General features: G+C 40.6%; 1 protein-coding gene across 1 annotated transcript in view; it reads left to right on the forward strand.

Annotated features, from left to right (window-relative positions):
• The window catches only part of LOC122803258 (remodeling and spacing factor 1-like), a 713,407-nt gene that overhangs the window by 371,443 nt on the left and 319,342 nt on the right, over positions 1–22,622 (forward strand). Inside the window, 1 exon segment of the mRNA XM_044072851.1 lies at positions 19,740–19,832. Coding sequence (XP_043928786.1) covers positions 19,740–19,832 — 93 coding nt within the window.

Raw genomic sequence — 22,622 nt, forward strand, 5'->3', positions numbered from 1 at the left:
CCATAAAGGCCTTTGCCAGGGCTAAAGCAGCCAAAACTTCTAAGTCTGTGCCTGTTAAGCCCCCCTCTCACAGGCCCAGCTCCAGTTCCCAAATGCTTACTCTGGCAGAGGATCTCATCTCTTTAATAAGGGGATGCCAACCTCATCCAGACAGGGCCTCTCAACCTCCTCCAGAAAAGAGACCTAGAGCAGAGCCCCCTGAGCCAGTGTCCTCAGATGATTCTTCTGATGATTCAGACAATACAGACCATCCAGAGGCTCCTTTTTCTACTTATGAAGACTCCGATGCTGAGGAATCGATTCCTTCTGCCTCTCCACCAGAGGAATTTTCCTTTGGGGAAACCTTACATGCCATGAGAGAGCAATTTCAATGGCAGGGGCAAGATTTCTCAGACTCAAGGAAAAGGCTTAGGACTTTTTTCCATTTACCACAACATAGGCCTTTAGCTATACCTCCAGTTCTTCCTGTTGTAGATGATGCATTTAATGATGCTTGCACTGCTCCTGACACTTTGCCTCCAGCCCCTGCTAAGCCCGATAGGTTTTACAGGGTCCCGGACACACATCACCATTTATACAAGGCTCCTTTTGCAGATCCCGAGACTATCTCCCAGGGGCCTAAGGCAGTAGCTTCGACCTCAGTTAAAAACCCTCTCCCTTCTGAAAGGGAATCCAGGTCCTTAGAGAGATGGGGTAAAAAAGTATACACCTCTGCTACTCTCAGCTAGGGCATTGAACTGTCAGTTTCATATGATCCAATACCAGGAGTTTATGCTTGATCAGTTAACTAAGAAACTGTCCTCTGATGATTCTTTAGATAAGAAATATGTTCTAGAAATGGTGCATAACATTCAGCAGGTTAGTAACCATTCTTTAAAATGTGGCTATGATGCACTGGAGGCTTCCTTTAGATCAGCCATGACTGGCACAGTTATAAGAAGGCATGCATGGTTGAAAGAACAGGTCTTGCCGGATCATGTTAAAGCAAAACTATTAGATGCTCCTATGGATAAGGTCAGTTTATTTGGTTCTCCTGCTCAGCAGGTACTGAAGAAAATGGAAGAGAAGGCAAAATCTGTACAAACGGTGAAAGATTTCTTACAGGTTCAGCCTCCAAGGTTTAGCAGGAACTGGCCTTCCAAAAATTGGTCCTTTCCAGACTCCTCTAAAACACAGAGAGGCAGGAATAGGCATTCGAGAGGCAGAAATCAATCCAGAGGAGGTGCCTACAGGGGACGCCAGTGGCAAGGTAACAACCAGCGAGGCACAGACACAACTACTACCACTGCAACAGGACAATCACAGTGACTTGGCTCTGGCACCGCCTACCAGGGAACAAATTGCAGCACCCTTAGGCGGAAAGTTAGCCTTATTTTCAAAAAACTGGCACTACATCACAAGAGACAAGTGGATTTTGCAAACTATAGACCAAGGCTACAGGTTTCATTTCCATACTTTACCAGGAAAAAGAGGAATGCCAAACCTACCACCAAATCAAAAGACAGAAGCTCTAAAACAAATAGCTCAATTAGCAAAGATGAGAGCTGTGGAAAGGGTACCATCTATGGAACAAGGAAAGGGATTTTACTCCAGACTCTTCCTGGTACCAAGAAAAGAGAAAAATTGGAGGCCTATTCTCGACCTGTCCGCTTTAAACACATTCATCATTGTTCCAAAATTCAAAATGCTGACCCTACAGCAACTTCTTCCCATGCTGGGCAAGGAGTATTGGCTGGTGACTCTAGATCTCAAGGAGGCATACCTGCACGTCCCCATACGACCAAATTGCAGAAGATACCTCAGATTTCTTGCAGGATCAGAGCATTATCAATTCTCAGCATTGCCCTTTGGCTTATCTACTGCCCAGAGTGTTCACGAAATGCCTGGCATCAGTAATCGCTCACTGCAGGCTTCAGGGAATCCAAATATATCCATACCTGGACGACTGCTTGATACAAGCGGACAACAAAAACAAGCTAACAGAACACTTACAAAGAGTCATTTGCTTACTGCAAGCCCTGGGATATACAGTCAATATAAAAAAATCAAGACTGATACCATCCCAAAGAATAACCTTCTTAGGTGCAGAATTGGACACAGTAAAACAGATGGCATTCCTAACTGCAGAAAAACAAGAACAACTTCCTATCTACTTCTTGGCATTAACAAAACAGAACAAACTAACAGCAAGGAAAGTACTGCAGGCCTTGGGCTTCATGGCATCCTGCATAATCCTGGTCCCTCATGCCAGACTGCATATGAGAAAGCTACAGTGGTACCTGAAGAATTTATGGTCTCAACACAGGCACAGCCTAGAAACCGAAATACCACTAATCCCATGCCTGAAACAAGAGTTCCTATGGTGGGCTCAGGCATGCCAGTCAAACCCAGGTTTGCCCTTCCACAGCATTCAACCAAGCCAAACCATCACAACGGACGCCTCAGACCTCGGTTGGGGGACCCACATGCTGGACAAGTGCATACAAGGCTTATGGACTCCAGATCAGCTGCACCTGCACATAAATCAAAAGGAAATGCTGGCAGTAAAACTAGCAATCCAGAATTTCAGACCATTCCTCCAAGAAGGGCAGTTGATGATAAGGACAGACAACACCACAGTCATGTGGTACATCAACAAACAGGGAGGCACTCATTCATACCCTCTATGCCGGATGGCACTGGACCTATGGAATATGGCTCTGAGCTACAACATTCAGTTACAAGCAACTTTCGTACCGGGAAAAGAAAACATCCTAGCAGACATATTAAGCAGAACTACCTCGGATGCTCACGAATGGATGCTACACCCGGACATCTTCAAGGTCATCACAAGGAAATGGGGACTGCCACAAATAGACCTATTCGCATCCCCACTCAATCACCAGCTCAAGAAATTCTGCACAAGGACGTACCACCCACTTGTTTGGAAGGTGGACTCTCTATCCTTCAGTTGGAAAGGCCTGACAGCCTATGCATTCCCACCTCTTCCTTTGATGCACAAGGTGCTATTGAAAATCAAAGAGGAACATCCAAGGATCATTCTGATAGCTCCAGACTGGCCAAGACAACATTGGTACCCATTACTGAGGAGCATGTCTCGGGGGCAGATGTGGACACTACCCCTGATTCCTTTGATGTTAACTCAGAGCGGCTACAACACCCTGCATCCAAACCTGAAAACTCTGAAGCTGACTGCCTGGAACATTACATAAGAGCAACTAACCCAGATTTATCCCAAAGGGTTAAAGACATTATCCTTGAGGCCCGCAGACCTTCAACAAGAAGGAACTATGCAGGAAAATGGAAAAGGTTTCTCATTTGGAGTACTGAAAGGGGAAAAGATGTGTCAAAGGTAGACATTGCCAACATCCTGGAGTATTTGGCAGAGCTTTTCCATACAGGCCTGTCCTACTCCTCCATCAAGATACATGCATCAGCTATTTCTGCAGAATACAGCTTCGATCCACTTGTCTTCTTGCATCCTCTACTCAGGCAGTTTCTGAGAGGAATTAAAAATGTAAAACCTCCTAGGAAACCACCATTACCAGTATGGGACTTGAACTTTGTGCTAGAAAAATTGACACTCCCCCCTTTCGAACCAGCAGCAACAGCAGATCTTCAACACCTATCCTGGAAAACTGCTTTTCTGCTGGCAATTACCTCAGCAAGAAGGGTTTCTGAGCTACAGGCTTTAATGGCAGTACAACCCTTCCTAATCTTCCATCAAGATAGAGTGTCCATGAGAACAAATCCTACATTTATGCCTAAGGTGGTATCCAGAGTGTCTTTAAACCAGGCTATCCACCTACCTACCTTCTTCCCCAATCCACAGAACAGGGGGAAAGACTGCTGCACACTTTGGATGTACATAGACAGTTGCGTTACTACCTGGACAGAACCAAGAGCAATAGAAAAACTGACCAGCTTCTGGTAGCATATGCAACAGGAAGGGAAGGAAAAGCAATTTCAAAACAGACAATCTCCAAGTGGATAGGAAATTGCATCAGATTCTGTTACTCCTACCATGGAAAGCAAACTCCACAGAACATAAGGCCTCATTCTACAAGGGCTACAGCCACTACCACAGCTTTCTTACGAGGAGTGGCTACCAAGGACATTATAGAGGCTGCTACTTGGACCTCCGTGCATACATTTGCCAAGCATTATAACTTACCTTTATACTCTAGATCCCGAGCAGGGTTTGCCACTGCTGTTTTGCAAGGGATCCTAACTACACCATAATTTCTTCTTCCTCCTCCCCTAGTTTGGCTATGGTATTCTACCCATTTGTAAGGACTGCAGATGCATCCTTGAAGGACATAGTACAGTTTTGTACCTACCGTAAATGTAGATGTCCGAACAGGAATGCATCTGCAGTCAGGATTACCCACCCTCCTTCCCCTCTGTGGTATTCCTAGGGTATTGACCCATCTAATAGCTAGCTGGGGGGGGGGGTCTCTTATGGTGTATTTGTTTGTATATATGTACATACATGCTTATTGTTTGTGTTTGCCTTCTACTATTTGGAATCATTGGCATTTATCCAAAATTTAGCTATCCAAGAGGGCAACTGGCATCTGGGGCAAGAAACACTGAGGAAAATGGCGTCGGCTGATGCCTTTATACCCGAAGAACTGCAGCTATGACGTCGGGTGAAGTGCAACACCAGCCGAGGCCAGACCCAGACTTTGGAATCTGGCCGACCAAAGGGCTGCCTGACAACAGGACAACCCATTTGTAAGGACTGCAGATGCATTCCTGTTCGGACATCTACATTTATGGGTGGTACAAAACTGTACTTTCCCTAACTTCAGTGCGCCAGGGGTATAAAAGATGCAGCCAACGCCATTTTCTTCAGTCTTTCTTGCCGCGTGGTGCCTGAAGCAAAAGCAGTTCGCAAGTGCCGGTCGGCCGACTCCTGAGATTTCCGAAATTGAATTTCAGATCCAAAGTCTTCAATAAAGCTAAGTACCCCGTTGAGGAAACTTTTTTCTTGCTCCAGACCGATGTCAGAAAAAGTTAACAATTGCATTTCTTGTGGGAAGCAAATACATCATAAGGATTTTCATTCTTACTGTATTCCTTGCCTAGGCTCTGACCACGACGTTGCTAGTTGTCGGTTTTGTGCTAGATTTAACCAACGCACTATTAAGCGTCAGTACGATTTTGCTTTTCATTACTTTGGCCGAAGGTTTAACTATATAATGCTGTCGGAACAACAAGTCCTGGTCCGACATCGGTTGCTGTCACCTGTTCCCTGACGTCAGTGCGCCAGAGGTATAAAAGATGCAGCCAATGTCATTTTCTTCAGTCTTTCTTGCGTGGTGCCTGAAGCAAAAGCAGTTCGCAAGTGCCGGTCGGCCAACTCCTGAGATTTCCGAAATTGAATTTCAGATCCAAAGTCTTCAATAAAGCTAAGTACCCCGTTGGGGAAACTTTTTTCTTGCTCCAGACCGATGTCCGAAAAAGTTAACAATTGCATTTCTTGTGGGAAGCAAATACCTCATAAGGATTTTCATTCTTACTGTATTCCTTGCCTAGGCCCTGACCACGATGTTGCTAGTTGTCGGTTTTGTGCTAGATTTAACCAATGCACTATTAAGCGTCAGTATGATTTTGCTTTTCATTACTTTGGCCGAAGGTTTAACTATATAATGCCGTCGGAACAACCGATGACCGGAGTTAATAAAAAGCGCAAGGAAAAAGAAAAGGACAGGCATCTGAGGTCCAAAACCAACGACAAAGCCTCTTCTAGGCCAGTCGCCGGTTTGCCAGTTCTCAGTGAGGTGCTTTCGCAGCCCCTGACACCCGCTACCTCAGGCCGCCTCCGACTCCCACGTGGAGACGACTAGGCCTCTGGATACTCAAGGTCTTGGGCCTTAGGAAACTAATCCCTCAGATGGGTCTGGAGCCCCTGAGCAGGCATCTGCTTCCGTGGGTGTTTTCAGACCTACACAGCTTTATATCAAGCCAGCTTCAGCATCCAAGACAAAGACAAACAGTTTTAAAGACAAGGAAACAAGTACAGCATTCTCCAGGACAGACTTCCATGCCTAAGAAACAGATGCTCAAAATGGCCAAAGACCTAATTACTTTGATCAGGAGTTCCCATCCCCCTCTTGATAGGAGGCCTAGGCAAGACACTGAATATGATTCCTCTGATCAGGTTTCCATTTCCTCTGACTCCTCTTCAGAACAGGGATACTCTATTCCACCCTATGAGGATTCTGATGCTGAAGAATCTATTCTTTCAGCTTCTCCTCCTGAGGATTACTCCTTTGGGGAAACCCTGCATACCATGAGGGAGCATTTCCACTGGGAGAGCCAAGATTACTCCGATTCTAAGAAAAGGCTCAGAGACTTTCTTTTACTTCCTCAGCACAGACCTCTTGCTATTCCACCTGTTCTTGACATTGTAGATGTATTTTCAGAGTTCGGTCTATCTCCCGACTCTTTACCTTCTGCACCTGTTAAGCCAAACAGATACTACAGGGTTCCAGATTCTCATAAATTTCTGTATAAAAACCCTGCTGCTGACCCAGAAACTATTTCTCAGGGTCTGAAAGGGGTCAAGGCCGCTACTGCAAAAAAAAATGTCCCCTCAGATAGAGATTCTAGGGCACTGAACAGATGGGGGAAAAAAGTTTACACCTCTGCTACCTTGGCTGTAAAGGCTTTAAATTGTCAGTTTCATATGCTTAAATATCAGCAATACTTGATGTCTCTGCTAAAACAGAAAATGTTGGCAAACTCTGAATGTTCTGAGAACAAGGAAATGCAGGATTTATTGCATGCAGCTGAACAAGTAGGAAAACATACCTTGCAATGTGGTTATGATTCACTAGAGGCCTCTTGCAGGGCCGCTGTAACAGGTTCTGTCATTAGAAGGCATGCTTGGTTAAAGGAGCAGACTTAGCCTGATCATGTTAAAGCAAAATTATTGGATGCTCCATTACAGCATGATACTTTGCTTGGTGTTGAGGCAGAAGAGTTGTTGAAGAAAATTGAGGATAAAGCTAAAATCTATGCAGACAGTGAAGGATTTCTTACAGGTACAGCCACCCAGATTTAGCAGGAATTGGCCTTCTAAGAATTGGTCCTTTCCTCTGTCAGACAGGCCACAAAGAGGCAGATACAGATGCCCTAGAGGCAGACAACAGCCCCTGGGCTCATACAGGCCCAAGCAATGGGGTACTTCTACCTCCAAAAGCAGAGAAGACAAATCACAGCCATATACAAAACAGTCCCAATGACTTCCCTCTGCCAATGCCAAGCATTTATCTTTTGGCAGCACCCTTGGGAGGAAAGCTAGGACTTTTTTCACAAAATTGGCACATCATCACCCAGGACAAATGGGTCTTAAATATAGTCTCTCAGGGCTACAGGTTCCACTTTCACACCCTTCCAAAGGCAAAAGGTATGCCAGACCTGCCCACACAATCAATGGGCAGAGGCACAAAAACAAGTTTCTTCTCTCGTGGACATGAGGGCTATTCAGCCAGTGCCACAACAAGAACAGGGACAAGGATTTTACTCAAGATATTTCTTAGTACCAAGAAAGGACAAAGCATGGAGACCAATTCTGGACCTGTCTGTTCTAAATACTTTCCTGGACGTTCCGAAATTCAAAATGTTGGCTCTGCAGCAGCTTCTACCCATGCTGGGCAAGAAGGCTTGGCTTGTAACTTTGGACCTCAGAGGCATACCTGCATGTCCCAATCAGACAATCTTGCAGAAGATACCTCAGATTCATAGCTAGCTCAATGCACTACCAATTCTCTGCACTGCCCTTTGGCTTATCTACTACGCCCATGGTCTTCACAAAATGCCTGGCACCATTAGTTGCATTTTGCAGGCAAAGTGGAATTCAAATAAATATCTACTTGGACGACTACCTTATTCAAGCAGAGACCAAAGACATTCTTCTAAAGCATCTGGTGTTTGTAAAAAGATTACTAATTTGCCTAGGGTACACAGTAAACGAAAAGAAATCAAAACTAGTACCCTCTCAAGAGATAATATTCCTGGGTGCAAGCGTAAATACAACTGCCCAGATGGCTTATCTCACGCCAGACAAACAAAGGCAACTGACTTCTTACTTCGAAAACATGGCAACAAAGACCCAGTTATCTGCAAGAAAAATTCTGCAGGCTCTGGGCTACATGGCATCCTGCATTCTGCTAATTCCATATGCAAGACTGCATATGAGGAAACTACAATGGTATCTAAAAAGTGTTTGGACTCAACATTGCCACAGCCTGGAAACATTAATTACTCTTATTCCCTGCCTGCAACAGGAGTTTCGATGGTGGGCACAGGCCTGTCACCACAACAAGGGACAGCCCTTCACTTTACCCACAGCCAGGCAGACACTAACAACAGATGCATCGGAGTATGCCTGGGGAGCACACATGGCAGGAAAATGTATTCAGGGCACATGGCCCACAAACCAAATGCATCTTCATATCCATCAAAAAGAGATGCTAACTGTACAGAATGCCCTGACAGCCTTCAAGGACCTACTTCATCCAGGACAACTGCTGATAAAGATGGAGAATATTACAGTCATGTGGTAGATAAACAAGCAATGAGGCACACATTCCTACCCCTTCTGTAGACGAGCCATGACTTTGTGGAACGCAGCATTGACTTATCAAGTACACTTGCAAGCACAATTCCTGCCAGGAAAGACAAATACTTTGACAGACGAACTAAGCGAAAACCTCATGGATCCTTACGAGTAGAAACTAAATCCACAAATCTTCAGCATGATAACAGGGAAATGGGGATGCCCAGACATAGATCTATTTGCCTCCCCTCACAACTGCCAGCTACAGAGATTCTACACTCTGACTTATCACAAACAAGCATGGAAAGTGGATGCCCTTTTGTTCATCTGGAAAGCTCTTACAGCATATGCCTTCCCTCCTCTGCCTGTCCTCCCCAAGGTACTCCTAAAGGTAAGACAAGAGAAGCCAAAAATGATCCTGATTGCCCCGGACTGGCCACGCCAGCACTGGTACCCAATCCTAAAGAGCTTGACTCAAGGCCCAGCCTGGACATTACCTCAAATTCCTCATTTGCTGACCCAACAAAACAATCGGATCCTACACAGCCAGCTCAGAACCCTAAATCTGGCTGCATGGCGGATAATGTGACCATTCAGAACACACCTCTCTCTAAAGCAGTTATGGATGTTATTTTGGAGGCCGGGAGGCCCAGCTCCAGAAAATCTTATGCAGAAAAATTGAAGAGATTCTGTGCTTGGAACCAGGCACAAGGAATTGACACGCTTGTTCCAAACATTCCTCAGATTTTACAATACCTAACTGAGATGATGGACAAAGGCCTATCCTTCTCATCAATTAAGATCCATGCCTCTGCCATTTCAGCTCATTACAATACGGACCCACCTATTTTTTCTCATCCACTGCTAAGGCAGTATCTCAGAGGGGCCAAAAACATAAGACCTCCAAGGTGAGCTCCAATACCCACATGGGATCTCAATTTTGTCTTGGAAAAACTCACACTGCCACCTTTTGAGCTAGCCAATACAGCTGAGATAAAATACTTATGGAAAACAGCTCTTCTCCTAGCAATAACTTCAGCAAGAAGAGTCTCAGTTACAGGCACTAATGGCTGTGGAACCTTTTATTATTTTCCATCCGGACAGGGTTTCTCTAAGGACAAACCCAACATGTATGTCTAAGGTAGTGTCCAGTGTGGCTCTTAACCAAACCATACATTTGCCTGCCTTTTATCCAAACCCGCAGAATAAAGGGGAGAGACTTCTGCATTCTTTGGACATACACAGACAGCTACGCTTTTACTTGGACAAAACTAAAGCTTTCAGAAAGACTGAGCAACTCTTAGTGGCATATGCTGCAGGATCGCAAGGAAAAGCCATTTCAAAGCAGACTATTTCAAAATGGATAGGCCACTGCATTCGTTTCTGCTATTCACAACATGACAAATCAGTGCCTAAGGGCATTAGGCCACACTCTACCAGAGCAGCAGCCACTTCAGCAGGAGTACCAACCAAGGAGATTTTGAAGGCTGCAACCTGGACTTCAGTGCACACTTTTACAAAGCACTACCACTTACCTCTTTACTCTAAATCCAGAGCAGGCTTTGCCACTGCAGTTCTGCAGGGCCTCATAGCTACTCCTAATTCTATTTAGGCCCAGCCGTCCAACCTCAGCTTTGGGATTCAACCAAGTGTAATGACTGCAACAGTGAAACACAATGAACATAGTAGAGTTGTGTACCTACCATAAATGTAGATGTTAGAGTGTATTCACTGTTGCAGTCCAGATTACCCTCCCACCATCTCCCTTTCATTGCTGGGACTTATCTGTACTTCTCTGTTCTATACAACCTATGTGGTGTATTTGCTGGTAGATGAAGGTTATGTGCATGCTTTTTTATAATCAGAATTTTCTTTTAGCCTACCCTTTTGGGGGCACCTGACATCTGGGTCAAGAAAAACTGAAGAAAATGGCGTCTGCTGCATCTTTTATACCCCTGGCGCACTGACGTCAAGGAAGAGGCGGCAGCAACCTATGCCGGACCAGACTTTGGAATTCAGGCCGACTGCGGGTACCCTGCCAGCAGGATAACCCAAGTGTAATGACTGCAACAGTGAATACACGCGAACATCTACATTTATGGTAGGTACACAACTGTTAAAACAAGCAATGGATCCAAACCGTCACCAGTAAACCACTGAGCCTTTAAAATAGATAGATTTATTCGAACTGAAGTGCGTTTTATTCCGTACACTTTTCGTTAGAGCCCAAGCTCCAACTTCTTCAGAGAAAATTTCAAACATTTAAACAACTAGTGCAACATCAATAAATAAACTCTGTGTAATTAAAACCAATTAATCAATTGATCAATTAGGTTTAAATTTAAAAGCACAACGTCACTCCTAAAAATTATTATTATTAGAAAACATCAATTTATAAGTATTTTTTATAAATATAAATATATATATGTAAACGCATGTATTCCAATAAAAAACAGTCTTAAGAATACTTTAAATCTAATGAAATAATTTGAATAGAATGAAAATAAAATAAGATGATGTGAAATAAAATTCCTTGCAAGGGTTCCCTACAGAAATGTACCTTGCAGAAATATATGGCTCTGTTGAACAAATGTGAATTGATGAATTATAGTGTTTATTTGTTTAGAACTAAATACATTTGTTCATGCTGGCGATAGTCTGTATAATAGGGTGCAAAAAGATGTCACGCTATAGGACATATATGAGTGCAAATAGATGTCTCTCTGCAGGACATATATAAAAAACTTATGAATACGATGTACAGTAAATGTACTGCGTACAAAGAGCATGCTGGTTTAATAATTCAATAGATATTTAAAAGGTGTATTTAACCAATAATTGTAAGTGCGTGTTTATGTACGCGTGTACAAATGCGTGTACACATATATATATATACACATATAAGTATATATATACACACACACACACACGTATGTGCACAAATAGGTATATAAGCGCACACATATACACTCACATATGTACATGTACCGTTTGGCAAATACTATATAACAAGAGGGTTCTACTAAGTTGCAGGTGGGGTATGTTCAAGAAACTAAATATGGCAGAATAAAAAGATATGGTAGTGTGCAAAAATAGGTAACGAACCTATAATGACCTATATCAGAAATTGAAAATTAAAAATATATGAAGTAAAATAAAAAATGTATGTCTATAGTAATAAACTATACTAAACGAGTCCAACAGGGGACCCTGCGGAATTAATAAAATAAACTTATTGAATGGGCTTATATAGTTAAAATGGTCAAAACTAATGCTATTCACTACCTGTCCAAGTTTTTTAATCTAAGAATACAGTTGATAGATGTCATTTCATTTATTCCTGGAAATTGGCTTGCATTGGTTTTAAGCTGCCAAATAAGTTCCCTCCTTTCAAGTTTAAGTGACTCTGGCCCCCCTCTCTCATCTCTTGCTAGTTGGTCTATAGCACGAAACAAAAATTTATGCCCTTCATTCTCACTATAATGTCTAGCCAAAGCGTTATCAAGTTTTACCCTTATTAATGCAGTTAATATGTCCGTATATTCGTTCATAGAGTTTCCTATCCGTTTTGCCAATGTAGAATGCTGTGCAATGAGTGTACTTCGCTAAATAAACCACTTGTCTACTTTGGCAATTAAACTTAACTCTAGATTGGTATGTATTGTTTCTTATAGTGAAATTGTTTCCCTCATCTATGTATTTACATTGCCTGCACATGTTACATTTATGCATGCCTGCTTTACTTGTGAAAGGTTGTCTATTACCTTCTAGGATTCCTTTTAGGTTAATTCCCCGTTTATACGTGATTTTTGGTCTACTGGGGTTATGGCACGAAAATGGCCATCATTGGTCAAAAGCTCCCAAGCTTCCATGGTGGACTTATTATGACATTATGACATTTAATTTAGATGCTATTGATATTAGGAACATTGTCTTAAAAAATAGACCAAAATGTAACATGTGCAGGCAGTGTAAATACATAGATGAGGGAAACAATTTCACTATAAGAAACAATACATACCAATCTAGAGTTAAGTTTAATTGCCAAAGTAGACAAGTGGTTTATTTAGCGAAGTGCACTCATTGCACAGCATTCTACATTGGCAAAACGGATAGGAAACTCTATGAACGAATATACGAACATATTAACTGCATTAATAAGGGTAAACTTGATAACGCTTTGGCTAGGCATTAGAGTGAGAATGAAGGGCATAAATTTTTGTTTCGTGCTATAGACCAACTAGCAAGAGATGAGAGAGGGGGGCCAGAGTCACTTAAACTTGAAAGGAAGGAACTTATTTGGCAGCTTAAAACCAATGCAAGCCAATTTCCAGGAATAAATGAAATGACATCTATCAAATGTATTCTTAGATTAAAAAACTTGGACAGGTAGTGAATAGCATTAGTTTTGACCATTTTAACTATATAAGCCCATTCAATAAGTTTATTTTATTAATTCCGCAGGGTCCCCTGTTGGACTCGTTTAGTATAGTTTATTACTATAGACATACATTTTTTATTTTACTTCATATGTTTTTAATTTTCAATTTCTGATATAGGCCATTATAGGTTCTTTACCTATTTTTGCACACTACCATATCTTTTTATTCTGCCATATTTAGTTTCTTGAACATACCCTACCTGCAACTTAGTAGAACCCTCTTGTTATATAGGATTTGCCAAACGGTACATGTACATATGTGAGTGTGCGCGTGTATATGTGTGCGCTTATATACCTATTTGTGCACATACGTGTGTGTGTATATATATACTTATATGTGTATATATATGTGTACACGCGTTTTGTACACGCGTACATAAACACCCACTTACAATTATTGGTTAAATACACCTTTTAAATATCTATTGAATTATTAAACCAGCATGCTCTTTGTACGCAGTACATTTACTGTACATCGTATTCATAAGTTTTTTATATATGTCCTGCAGAGAGACATCTATTTGCACTCATATATGTCCTATAGCGTGACATCTTTTTGCACCCTATTATACAGACTATCGCCAGCATGAACAAATGTATTTAGTTCTAAACAAATAAACACTATAATTCATCAATTCACGTTTGTTCAACAGAGCTATATATTTCTGCAAGGTACGTTTCTGTAGGGAACCCTTGCAAGGAATTTTATTTCACATCATCTTATTTTATTTTCATTCTATTCAAATTATTTCATTAGATTTAAAGTATTCTTAAGACTGTTTTTTATTGAAATACATGCGTTTACATATATATATTTATATTTATAAAAAATACTTATAAATTGATGTTTTCTAATAATAATAATTTTTAGGAGTGACGTTGTGCTTTTAAATTTAAACCTAATTGATCAATTGATTAATTGGTTTTAATTACACAGAGTTTATTTATTGATGTTGCACTAGCTGTTTAAATGTTTGAAATTTTCTCTGAAGAAGTTGGAGCTTAGGCTCTAACGAAAAGTGTACGGAATAAAACGCATTTCAGTTCGAATAAATCTTATCTATTTTAAAGGCTCAGTGGTTTACTGGTGATGGTTTGAATCCATTGCTTGTTTTATCAGTTTGTTTTTGTCTTTTTGGAGTCGCTAGGTACACAACTGTACTTTACTGGTGTACTCTGTTGGAGTGGTTTAGACTGCCCCCCTTGGGTTCCCTAATGTCCATGTGCAACACTGGATATCCCTTTCTTATGCAGTGGTGGTCTGCTTGCCAAGTAGAAGATCCCTCTTTCTCCCCAACTCTTCTGCAGAGTTGCATTCACGATCTGCTAACCAGACTCTCATGTTATCAGGCAAAGGATTGAGGGCTTGTTCCCTCAGCAGGAGGTCTGCCAGTCCCTCAGAAGTGGTGACTTGACACCCACTCACTCACTCATCTGTGAATGTAAGAATCAAGTCAGCAATATAGTCAGGTACACTTTAATCTGCCTTGCATCCATGTTCACGAAACTTTTTTTCTCTAAGCTTCAGGTGTAAGTTTGAAACAGTCAAGCAAGCAACATTTTGTTTTATCATAATTCAAACAATCTACATCATTTAACTTTGCTACAGCTTGAACAGCTTTACCGTGGAATAAGGGAGTCAGGAGCCGAACCTAGAGCTCATGGTCAATAACATATGATCTACATATCCTCTCAAAGATATGAATAAAACTGTCAAACTCATCCCCATCCTTGTACCAAGGAAAAAGTTTACTGACCTTTTCAGCTTCTAGTGTCCGGTTATTCCCTTCCCCATTACCTCCATGACCCTCTCGAAGGGTTTGAAGCTCCATTTCATGCTGGCCCTCTCCCTCTTTGTCCTCAGCTTCTAAACGCCTCAGTCTCTCTGCTGATTCCAGTTCAAGATGTTTGGGCTTCTGTTCATGTTGTTGGGCTTCCAGGAGCAGTCTCTCTTCAGTTTCCAGTCGTTTGGCTTCCACTTCATATTGGCACTGATTTTTCCCTTTCCTCAGCCTCCTGTCATTGGGTATCCAGGTGCAGCCTTTCTGCTGATTCCAGTTCAAGACATTTGGCCTCCAGTTCCAATCTCCTTAACTCCAGATGGATTCTCAGGTCCTGTGAAAAAAATGTGGACTGTCCTGTCTTGGCAGGCTGAACATCACCAACACCAAACTGGATATCCTCCGAACGGCTGGTCTGAACTGTGGCTGCAACCAAGGCTGAAATCCTTGCTTCTTTGGTCAGTTTGGCATGCACCAATCCTCTGGCTTCACACTCCTTCGCCAACTGGATCTTTGTCAGCTTGCTAAAATTTTCTGCTGACATGCTTGCCTGGTATCCCTGACTGTCTCACTATTAAAAAAAAATAAAACTGTGGCAGATTGAAATTCTGAATGTTTAACTTGTGGCTGTCGAGCACACACCTTAATGACAGCCACCCACAGGCTACTTGAATCCAATTAAAAATCCCACACCACTGATTCCAGGAAATGTGATGTCCAACTATATCCCACCAGACTGCCACCAACTAAATGCGACGTCCCTTGCTATCCTGAGTCAGTAACTAAGAAGCTTCACTTTTCACTACTGCCTCCAGTATGAGACTGTCACGTAAACAGGAGTAATATTCACAATTTTCCCCTAAGCATATTTTCCTGGGACTGGACTGTATACCTCTGTCCACCCAAAATGTATTTTCTTGTTGTACACTTCAGAGCAGTGTGTCCTAGTTTAAGACCTCTGACACTTAAATTTAAATCTCACACATCCAAACACTGCTGGGAAAGCCTGACATAGATTTCCAGCTATGTCCCTTCCCCATATTAATACAGTAATGCTGCAACCAATCAGAGTGTTTTCATTCCCTTCTAAAGGGATGCCCAGTTATGAAAATTAAATATCAAAATAATTTATAGCTGTGATCATAAGTGAACAGGCCTTTGAGGTGACCTAGGTAGTATCAGACAGGTAGAAACACTCCCTAATCTCTAAAGAAAAACACTGATTTCCAGCCACAATGTAAAGTAATGAAAAACATTTAATAATAAGTAAAATCATTACAAGAATGTAAATCGATGGCTTTCAATACACCAGAACTCGATCACCAGAAATGTAAAATTAAACTGCAAGATAGGAGTCCAATATTTTAGAAATAACTCTAGTTTAATAACCAAGCTTTCCTAATCTAGGTAAAGAATACTATTGTTGCTCTAATCTAAAACATAACAGCAAGGCAAAAGGCAGGATTACAGTTTTTGGAGAGTTCTCTTTCATAGGTGTCCACTGACTACACAGCACTGTAACTGATTGTATTTCACAAACTGCAGTTTCAACTGTCTCACTTAAAAAATAAATAAATAAATTAATTAAAAAAAGGGGAAAGTCAGCTTTTTAAAAATGTTTTTTCTGTCAGTCAATGTTTAATCACTTAGTAACCAGGAACATTCTAATGGCATCACCTATTGTTCAGCTGATTTTCCACAGTTTGTACTTTAGAAGCTCCTCCTCCAACACGGGGAATACTCGACATTTAAAACTTAATTACATTTTCTCAATTAGATATGCTGATATACAATACAAGTTAATTTGAGAGTATACATAAATCTCCTGGCAGACATGCTAACACAGATGAGTGTTTTCATTTTCGTCACAGTAACTGTGTTACTGAATCAAGTCCTGCTACCTGAAGTATATATTGCTCTCTGAGCCTAAAGTCCATACCACTAGAGCTGTGGCTACCTCTTATGCTTTTTTTTCCTTTTTTTTTTTTTTTTTTTTATTTTAAAAAGTCTATACTGTGAATTTTTAATATGTGCATTTGTTTACTGGGTATGTCCAGCTGGGTTATAGTAACCAATTTCATTGGAAGCCAGGGGAGAAAAGATCCAGGAGAATAAAAAAATTCAGAGTAAGAAACATATGTATGATAATTTTAGAGAATAAACAGCACAGAGGGAAAAATGTAAGTGCAGATAGTGTATGTGATGGATATTTACAGTGAATTCCACTGAAAGTAAAACTTGGATAATACAAAAGTAAGAGGATGTGAAAACAGGAGAACAGAAGGAAAGACTCGTATGCATAGTATTTGGTATAATTAAATACATGGTATTTTAAGGTAGATTTAATGTAGAGAGCAGGTTGTTCTTGTATAATCAGTAGGAGGTATATGAATGGTTACAATCATTTGTTTCCACCAACATTTCTGAACAGATTTTTAAAAAAAATCCACTAACTTGTTACTTTCCCAAAAATGCTGATAGTTGCCTCCCTTTCCCATCACTCCTGCAACATATGCTGTCTATGCAAGGAAATATTCTCTAAATTTTTGCTTGGAGTGTAAAAATACACATGTAAACACTTCCAAGTAAAACATCATGAAGTTAATGTCCATTGCTGTGTACTATTTGGATACAAAAGTTTAAAGGTAAGTTTACAGTTGAATAGGTTTTTAAATCAGTCACAGGCACAAGTGCTTTTTTCTTCCCAGGATCAGCCTTAGAGTGTTGAATGTGGGTTAAATGAAAGTTGCTCAGGGATCCATATAGTAGGCAGGATAGACATTGTGGAAGTCAAGTCTAGGACTCTAAGATAATGTCAAAAGTGCACATATTATACTATGGTATAGCACAGCAGGCTGAAGCCAATTATTGTTGGTCCAAACTGCACCACAGTCAAATTAATCAAAAGAAACTATTCATCTAAGTGAAATTTTTGTGCTAGTTTTTATTTCTGTTGCCCGCCCAACCATCTCCCCTTTTTTACAGCTCCAAGGAGAGACCTTCATTCAGGCAGTCATCAGGGTATTATTGCTCTGGTTTTATTTGCTTGGAGTTGCTTTGCCTCATTCTGATTTTGAAGCAGGTATCACATTGCTGAGCCCATTTGACAAAACACTCATCAGTTCTTGCATCATATAACTGACACAGTTTGAACCTAGTGTATTGTGTTGTCCTGTAGGGAGATATCAGCGAGATGGAGCTGGGCAAGCCTTTCTATCCCCAGGCATGTTTTTGAATGGTCTAGAATTCTGAGCATGTCCACATTTTTGCTCTTATTTTTGCTCTGTTCATAATAAAACGTGTGGTTTTCTGGCAAATCACTGAGGTTTGAAGTCTGTAAATAATGGCAGAGGTTTCACTTTGACTTCATACCCTTTGTAAAATGCATGCTAATGTAATACGTATTACTCTATGAACTTTATAAGAGCACTATTTAAAACCCATCCCTGATTTGGGGCCTTTATCATTCTAGTGTTTTTGACTTTTTCCGGAATTCTTCTGCTAAAAGATTGAGAGGTGTGTCCCAAAGTGCTTCGGCTGCTTATTTACCCACACTGTCAGCTCCTCCACTTCCAGCCTTTTTAACTGATTATGGGTTGTCTGGGTCATAGGTCCACCTTCATTTCTGTGCAACATGGAGCCAGCAGTAAGTGAACTTCAGCTTTTAAATAAATAGCCAAACCTACTTTTATCTTTGGTCCGTTCCTTCATGTAGATATCTGTGTAATTACAAGTCAACCATTGCTTGAACGCAAGTGCTTTATCTTCAGTTGCTGTGCTCTTTGATGAAATTGCACCATTTGGCAATAAAAGAGTAGTTTTAATCATATGAACTTAAGCAGTCAGGTATGAGAGCTTCTGACCTCATAAATCACACAGTTATCCCTGAATCCTGCATCTGACATTTCAGACTCCAACTGAATAACTGCCAGTCAGTAATAGAAAAAAAAATAGCTGTCTCTTTGGAAGCAGTACATGCTGCTCATCAGACTTTGAGCAGTATGCACGTGTGTGTTGCATAATGCACAATATATAGACAGAAGCAAAGGTAGAGCATAGAATTTAGTAAGAGATGCTCTTCGATGTTGCTGGAGGAAATCACCATAACAGCTGTCTTTTTTAATGTTTTAGAGTAAAAGCAAGTTCTAGTTATGTAAAGAACTGTTTCCTTTGTACATTATTTTGAAGCATGTTTTGTCAGCAGAGGTGCCCTCACCCCTCTGGAGGTTTTGTGAGTTTGCTGTTACCACTTGGAACAGTTCATTTGGTTGGTACATACATTCACAGCTGTGATTGTAACTAAAACAAAAAAGTTTCCATTTGTGAGCAAATCATAAAATTTGGAGATGGAAAGGGATTGTTTCATTTACCCTTTTAGGGTATACAGATAGTTTTGCCCAAAAACGTTAATGTGCATAGACCATCTAGTAAGAATCTCACACCAGTGTGAGGGAGTCGCATTTTGTTCTCTCTTCTGACTCTGTCAGTAACATAGGTACAGTATGCATTGCCCCTCCCCACTAAATAAAGCATTTGTGGGTCCAGTGTTGAAGCAAGTGGTTCTGTTGAAGAGCCACTGTTAACTGTAAGAGTGTGCAGCTATTCTTCCTGCTTTTCATTCCTGAAAAATCAAAAAAGTGTTAATTAAAAATATTTGTCCTAGACATTAACCTTCCTAAGTTAAGACAGAGTTCAGTGATAGTTTAGAGTTCTTTATGTTAAAAAAATGCCATTCTGATTTCATTATTTTGTGAAAGCTAACTTTATGTTGATTGTAGAATTTAGAACTCCTTGTATGTTGAGTGTTGGATGAATTGCTGAGTTCTCTTGCTTCTGGTTTGGAAAATATAACTATTTTACAGATAAAACTATTTTTGCTGATTATACTGTTGTATAGCAGAATTTACAATTGCAGACCCTTTAAATTGTGTATCCTTTCCCCTTGCAGATGTGCCAAGATTTCAACCGTACTCTCGCCTGGGAGCTGGAGCAGAAAGGATACCAACAAATGACAGTAGAGTACAAACTTGGCATACTTAAGGTACATTCTTTCTCAGTGCATCATAAAAATGCTTTGTAAAATGAGGTTATTTTAAGAAATCTCAGTACTTATTGGCATAAGAGGTCATATTAATTCTGTGCTGTAGAGTAAAAATATTATCTTGGTTTGCGTAGACCTGGAGTGAGTCTGTATGCAGCACAAAGCCTTTCTGGATTTTTTAATGTAATTTAAATCCAAAAAAGATTTTTACACTGGTTGCTGTTAACCATTGCAGATCCCTTGGATTGCATTATGTTTTCTGACTGTACAACCTGTGGTGTTGGATGTTTTCAGTCGCACTTTTTTTTTTCTTAAGTACTTAGTGATTTCTACCATCCACTACAAAAAAAAAACACTGAATACCTAAAGAGTACAGAGTTATAGGTGTGAGATGAGGAGTTTCTGTCAAGTGTTTAGCGTGCTTGACATCTAGAACTTTTCCAGGTTGTTGTAGTCCTTCCCTTTTATCCACATTATACTTGTCAGACAAGCATCTTCTCCAGATATTTTTTACGCTTTTAAGTGTTCACATCTGCAAAATGGCTTTAGGTATTTTTTCACTATCTTGACTTAAAATTTCTGAGTTGCTAGTTCTTTTCTTTTTGTACTTTGGATGTTTATCTTACTGACTTACAAGTCATCCCTTTCCAGTTTTTTCTTTATTTGCCAAGATTTTCTAATTTTCCATATCCCTTCTCCATCTTAGGCTTTTTTCCATCACCCTCGCACTTTTGTTGTGCTCTCTTAGAAGTGCTCTGGTTTAAAGATTTAGGCTGGATATCCTTGATTACTAGTGCAGTGTGCAATGCAAAATAACACAGGCAGGGGCCTTGAGGAGGGTGTGGGCAGTTGTAAGACATTGCTTGGCTGTGCGGTGGTTGAAATAGAGCAGTATGTAGCACATGCCAGTGAGTACGTAATAAGTAATGAAAGACCTTGTGCAAATGAGCCGCACAATATGTAAATGAAGGGCCCAATATGGTAGACCTATTCAAAGAAGCAAGAAAAGGGGCATTGTACAACCTTGCTTAGCCATTTTGACCTCCAAGATTTATGGAATGTATGACGGATCTTGAGCGCCATAGATTGTACCCTTGTATTTATCAAGGCCCCACCTGGTCCTGTTGACCAGAGATATATAAATAGTAAGGGCTTCCAGTCCCTGAACTGCCAACTGATCTATAGTACCCAGGGCATTATTTATAATGTGCCCCTGGCATACACTGGCAGTGCACACAATTTGCTAGTATTACATAATCTGGCGTATACCAGTAATTCGGCAAGGAGACTTCTCACAAGGTCAGCTAGTTGGTAGGAGCACATGCATACCAAATGAACAGGCCTGTACATGCAAGTATGTTGGGCACAGGCCACATAAAATGTTTTGTTTGTGTGTTGCAGGTGATGCCAGATGTGCCCTAGAGCCCTGGTTGCTTACTTTTTAACATCTTTATTAAACTATCTCATAAAACACACACACACACACACACACACACACACACACACACACACACACACACACACACACACACACACACACACATTAAAAGAAAAGAAACCAAGCAATAGTAACATTTTTCATTCATTATACATTACATATGTTTTCTTTCTTTTTAACAAATAGCATTCTGTCTAACAAAAATAGCTTAATTCCTGGCTTCCTTAAGTCTCGCTCCTTGTGAACATCAGTCTGGATATATTGCCCATATTCCAATAATTTCTGTGCATTTTTCCTTCTCATTACTAAAGATCACACCACCAGTTCTTTTATCTCCAGTACTTTAGTTCAAGTTGATTTATTTTTGATTTCCATTTTCTAGTAATTGTTTTTTGGCAGCCAGTAGCTTTAAACTTGAGTTCCTACCATGTCTGTGTAATTCAGAGCTAGTGTCCCAGTTCAAAAGAATTATTTTCTTAATTGTTATTTTGTCCTCCAACATTTCTGATCGTATTTTGTAAGGAATTTTTAAAGTTTTCCAGCTTTTTATTCACAGAAATGTTTCCAGTTATCCCATTCTTCCTTCGCACATCTAGCATTTGCTGTCTGAGAAAAAAATTCTCTGAAGTCTGCTTGGGGTATAAAATATGTATGCAAATACTTGCAGGCAAAAATCCTAACTCTTCTGGTCTTTGTTGCATACTTTGGAGCCGTACTGATGTTAGCATCTTGTTCCCTTCTGCATTGTTTTTCCAGTCAGTCTCTTCCCAATCTTTTGTAATCTCCTCTGATTGATTCTTATAGTTCTTGTACAGTATTGTATATGCCCTACTAATTATCCATTTTTTAAAAAACAGCTTTTGTTCTAGACTTTACTAAAAACTTAGCAGAGGTGGTCTTCACTGAGCACTCCTCTAACCCTTTCTCTTTGCTTGTACTCTGATGGCAATCCCTGATAGGCAAGGCAGTCTCTAATCTGCAGCCCAAACTTCTGCTTGGCCTCATCCCAGTTTGTTGCCTTTCCATCTCTGGTTATTTGCTCCCAGTACCTTGATTTCTTTGCCAATTTTTCCCAGTAAATTCCAGCCCCCCCCCCCTTGCCCATTCTCTCTATTCTCCTACTTACTGTCATCCCTATTGGCAAAATCTCCTTTAACCCCCCCCCCCCTGAGGTTCTGTCTACATACACAATCCTTCTGTATCCTTATTTCTTGAACTCACTCTCCACATTTTTCATCACCATTCCTTTCCCCTTCAATTTATAACTTTCTGCTTGAGTTATGTATGTGAACCTTAGCTGAGTAGCTTTAAAATATCATACAGCTCAAGTAATTCTCAGATACCTTTTTCTA

This window comes from Protopterus annectens, chromosome 5.part1, assembly GCF_019279795.1.
Source record: "Protopterus annectens isolate FY-2018-M chromosome 5.part1, PAN1.0, whole genome shotgun sequence".
In the NCBI taxonomy this organism is placed as follows: Eukaryota; Metazoa; Chordata; order Ceratodontiformes; family Protopteridae; genus Protopterus; species Protopterus annectens.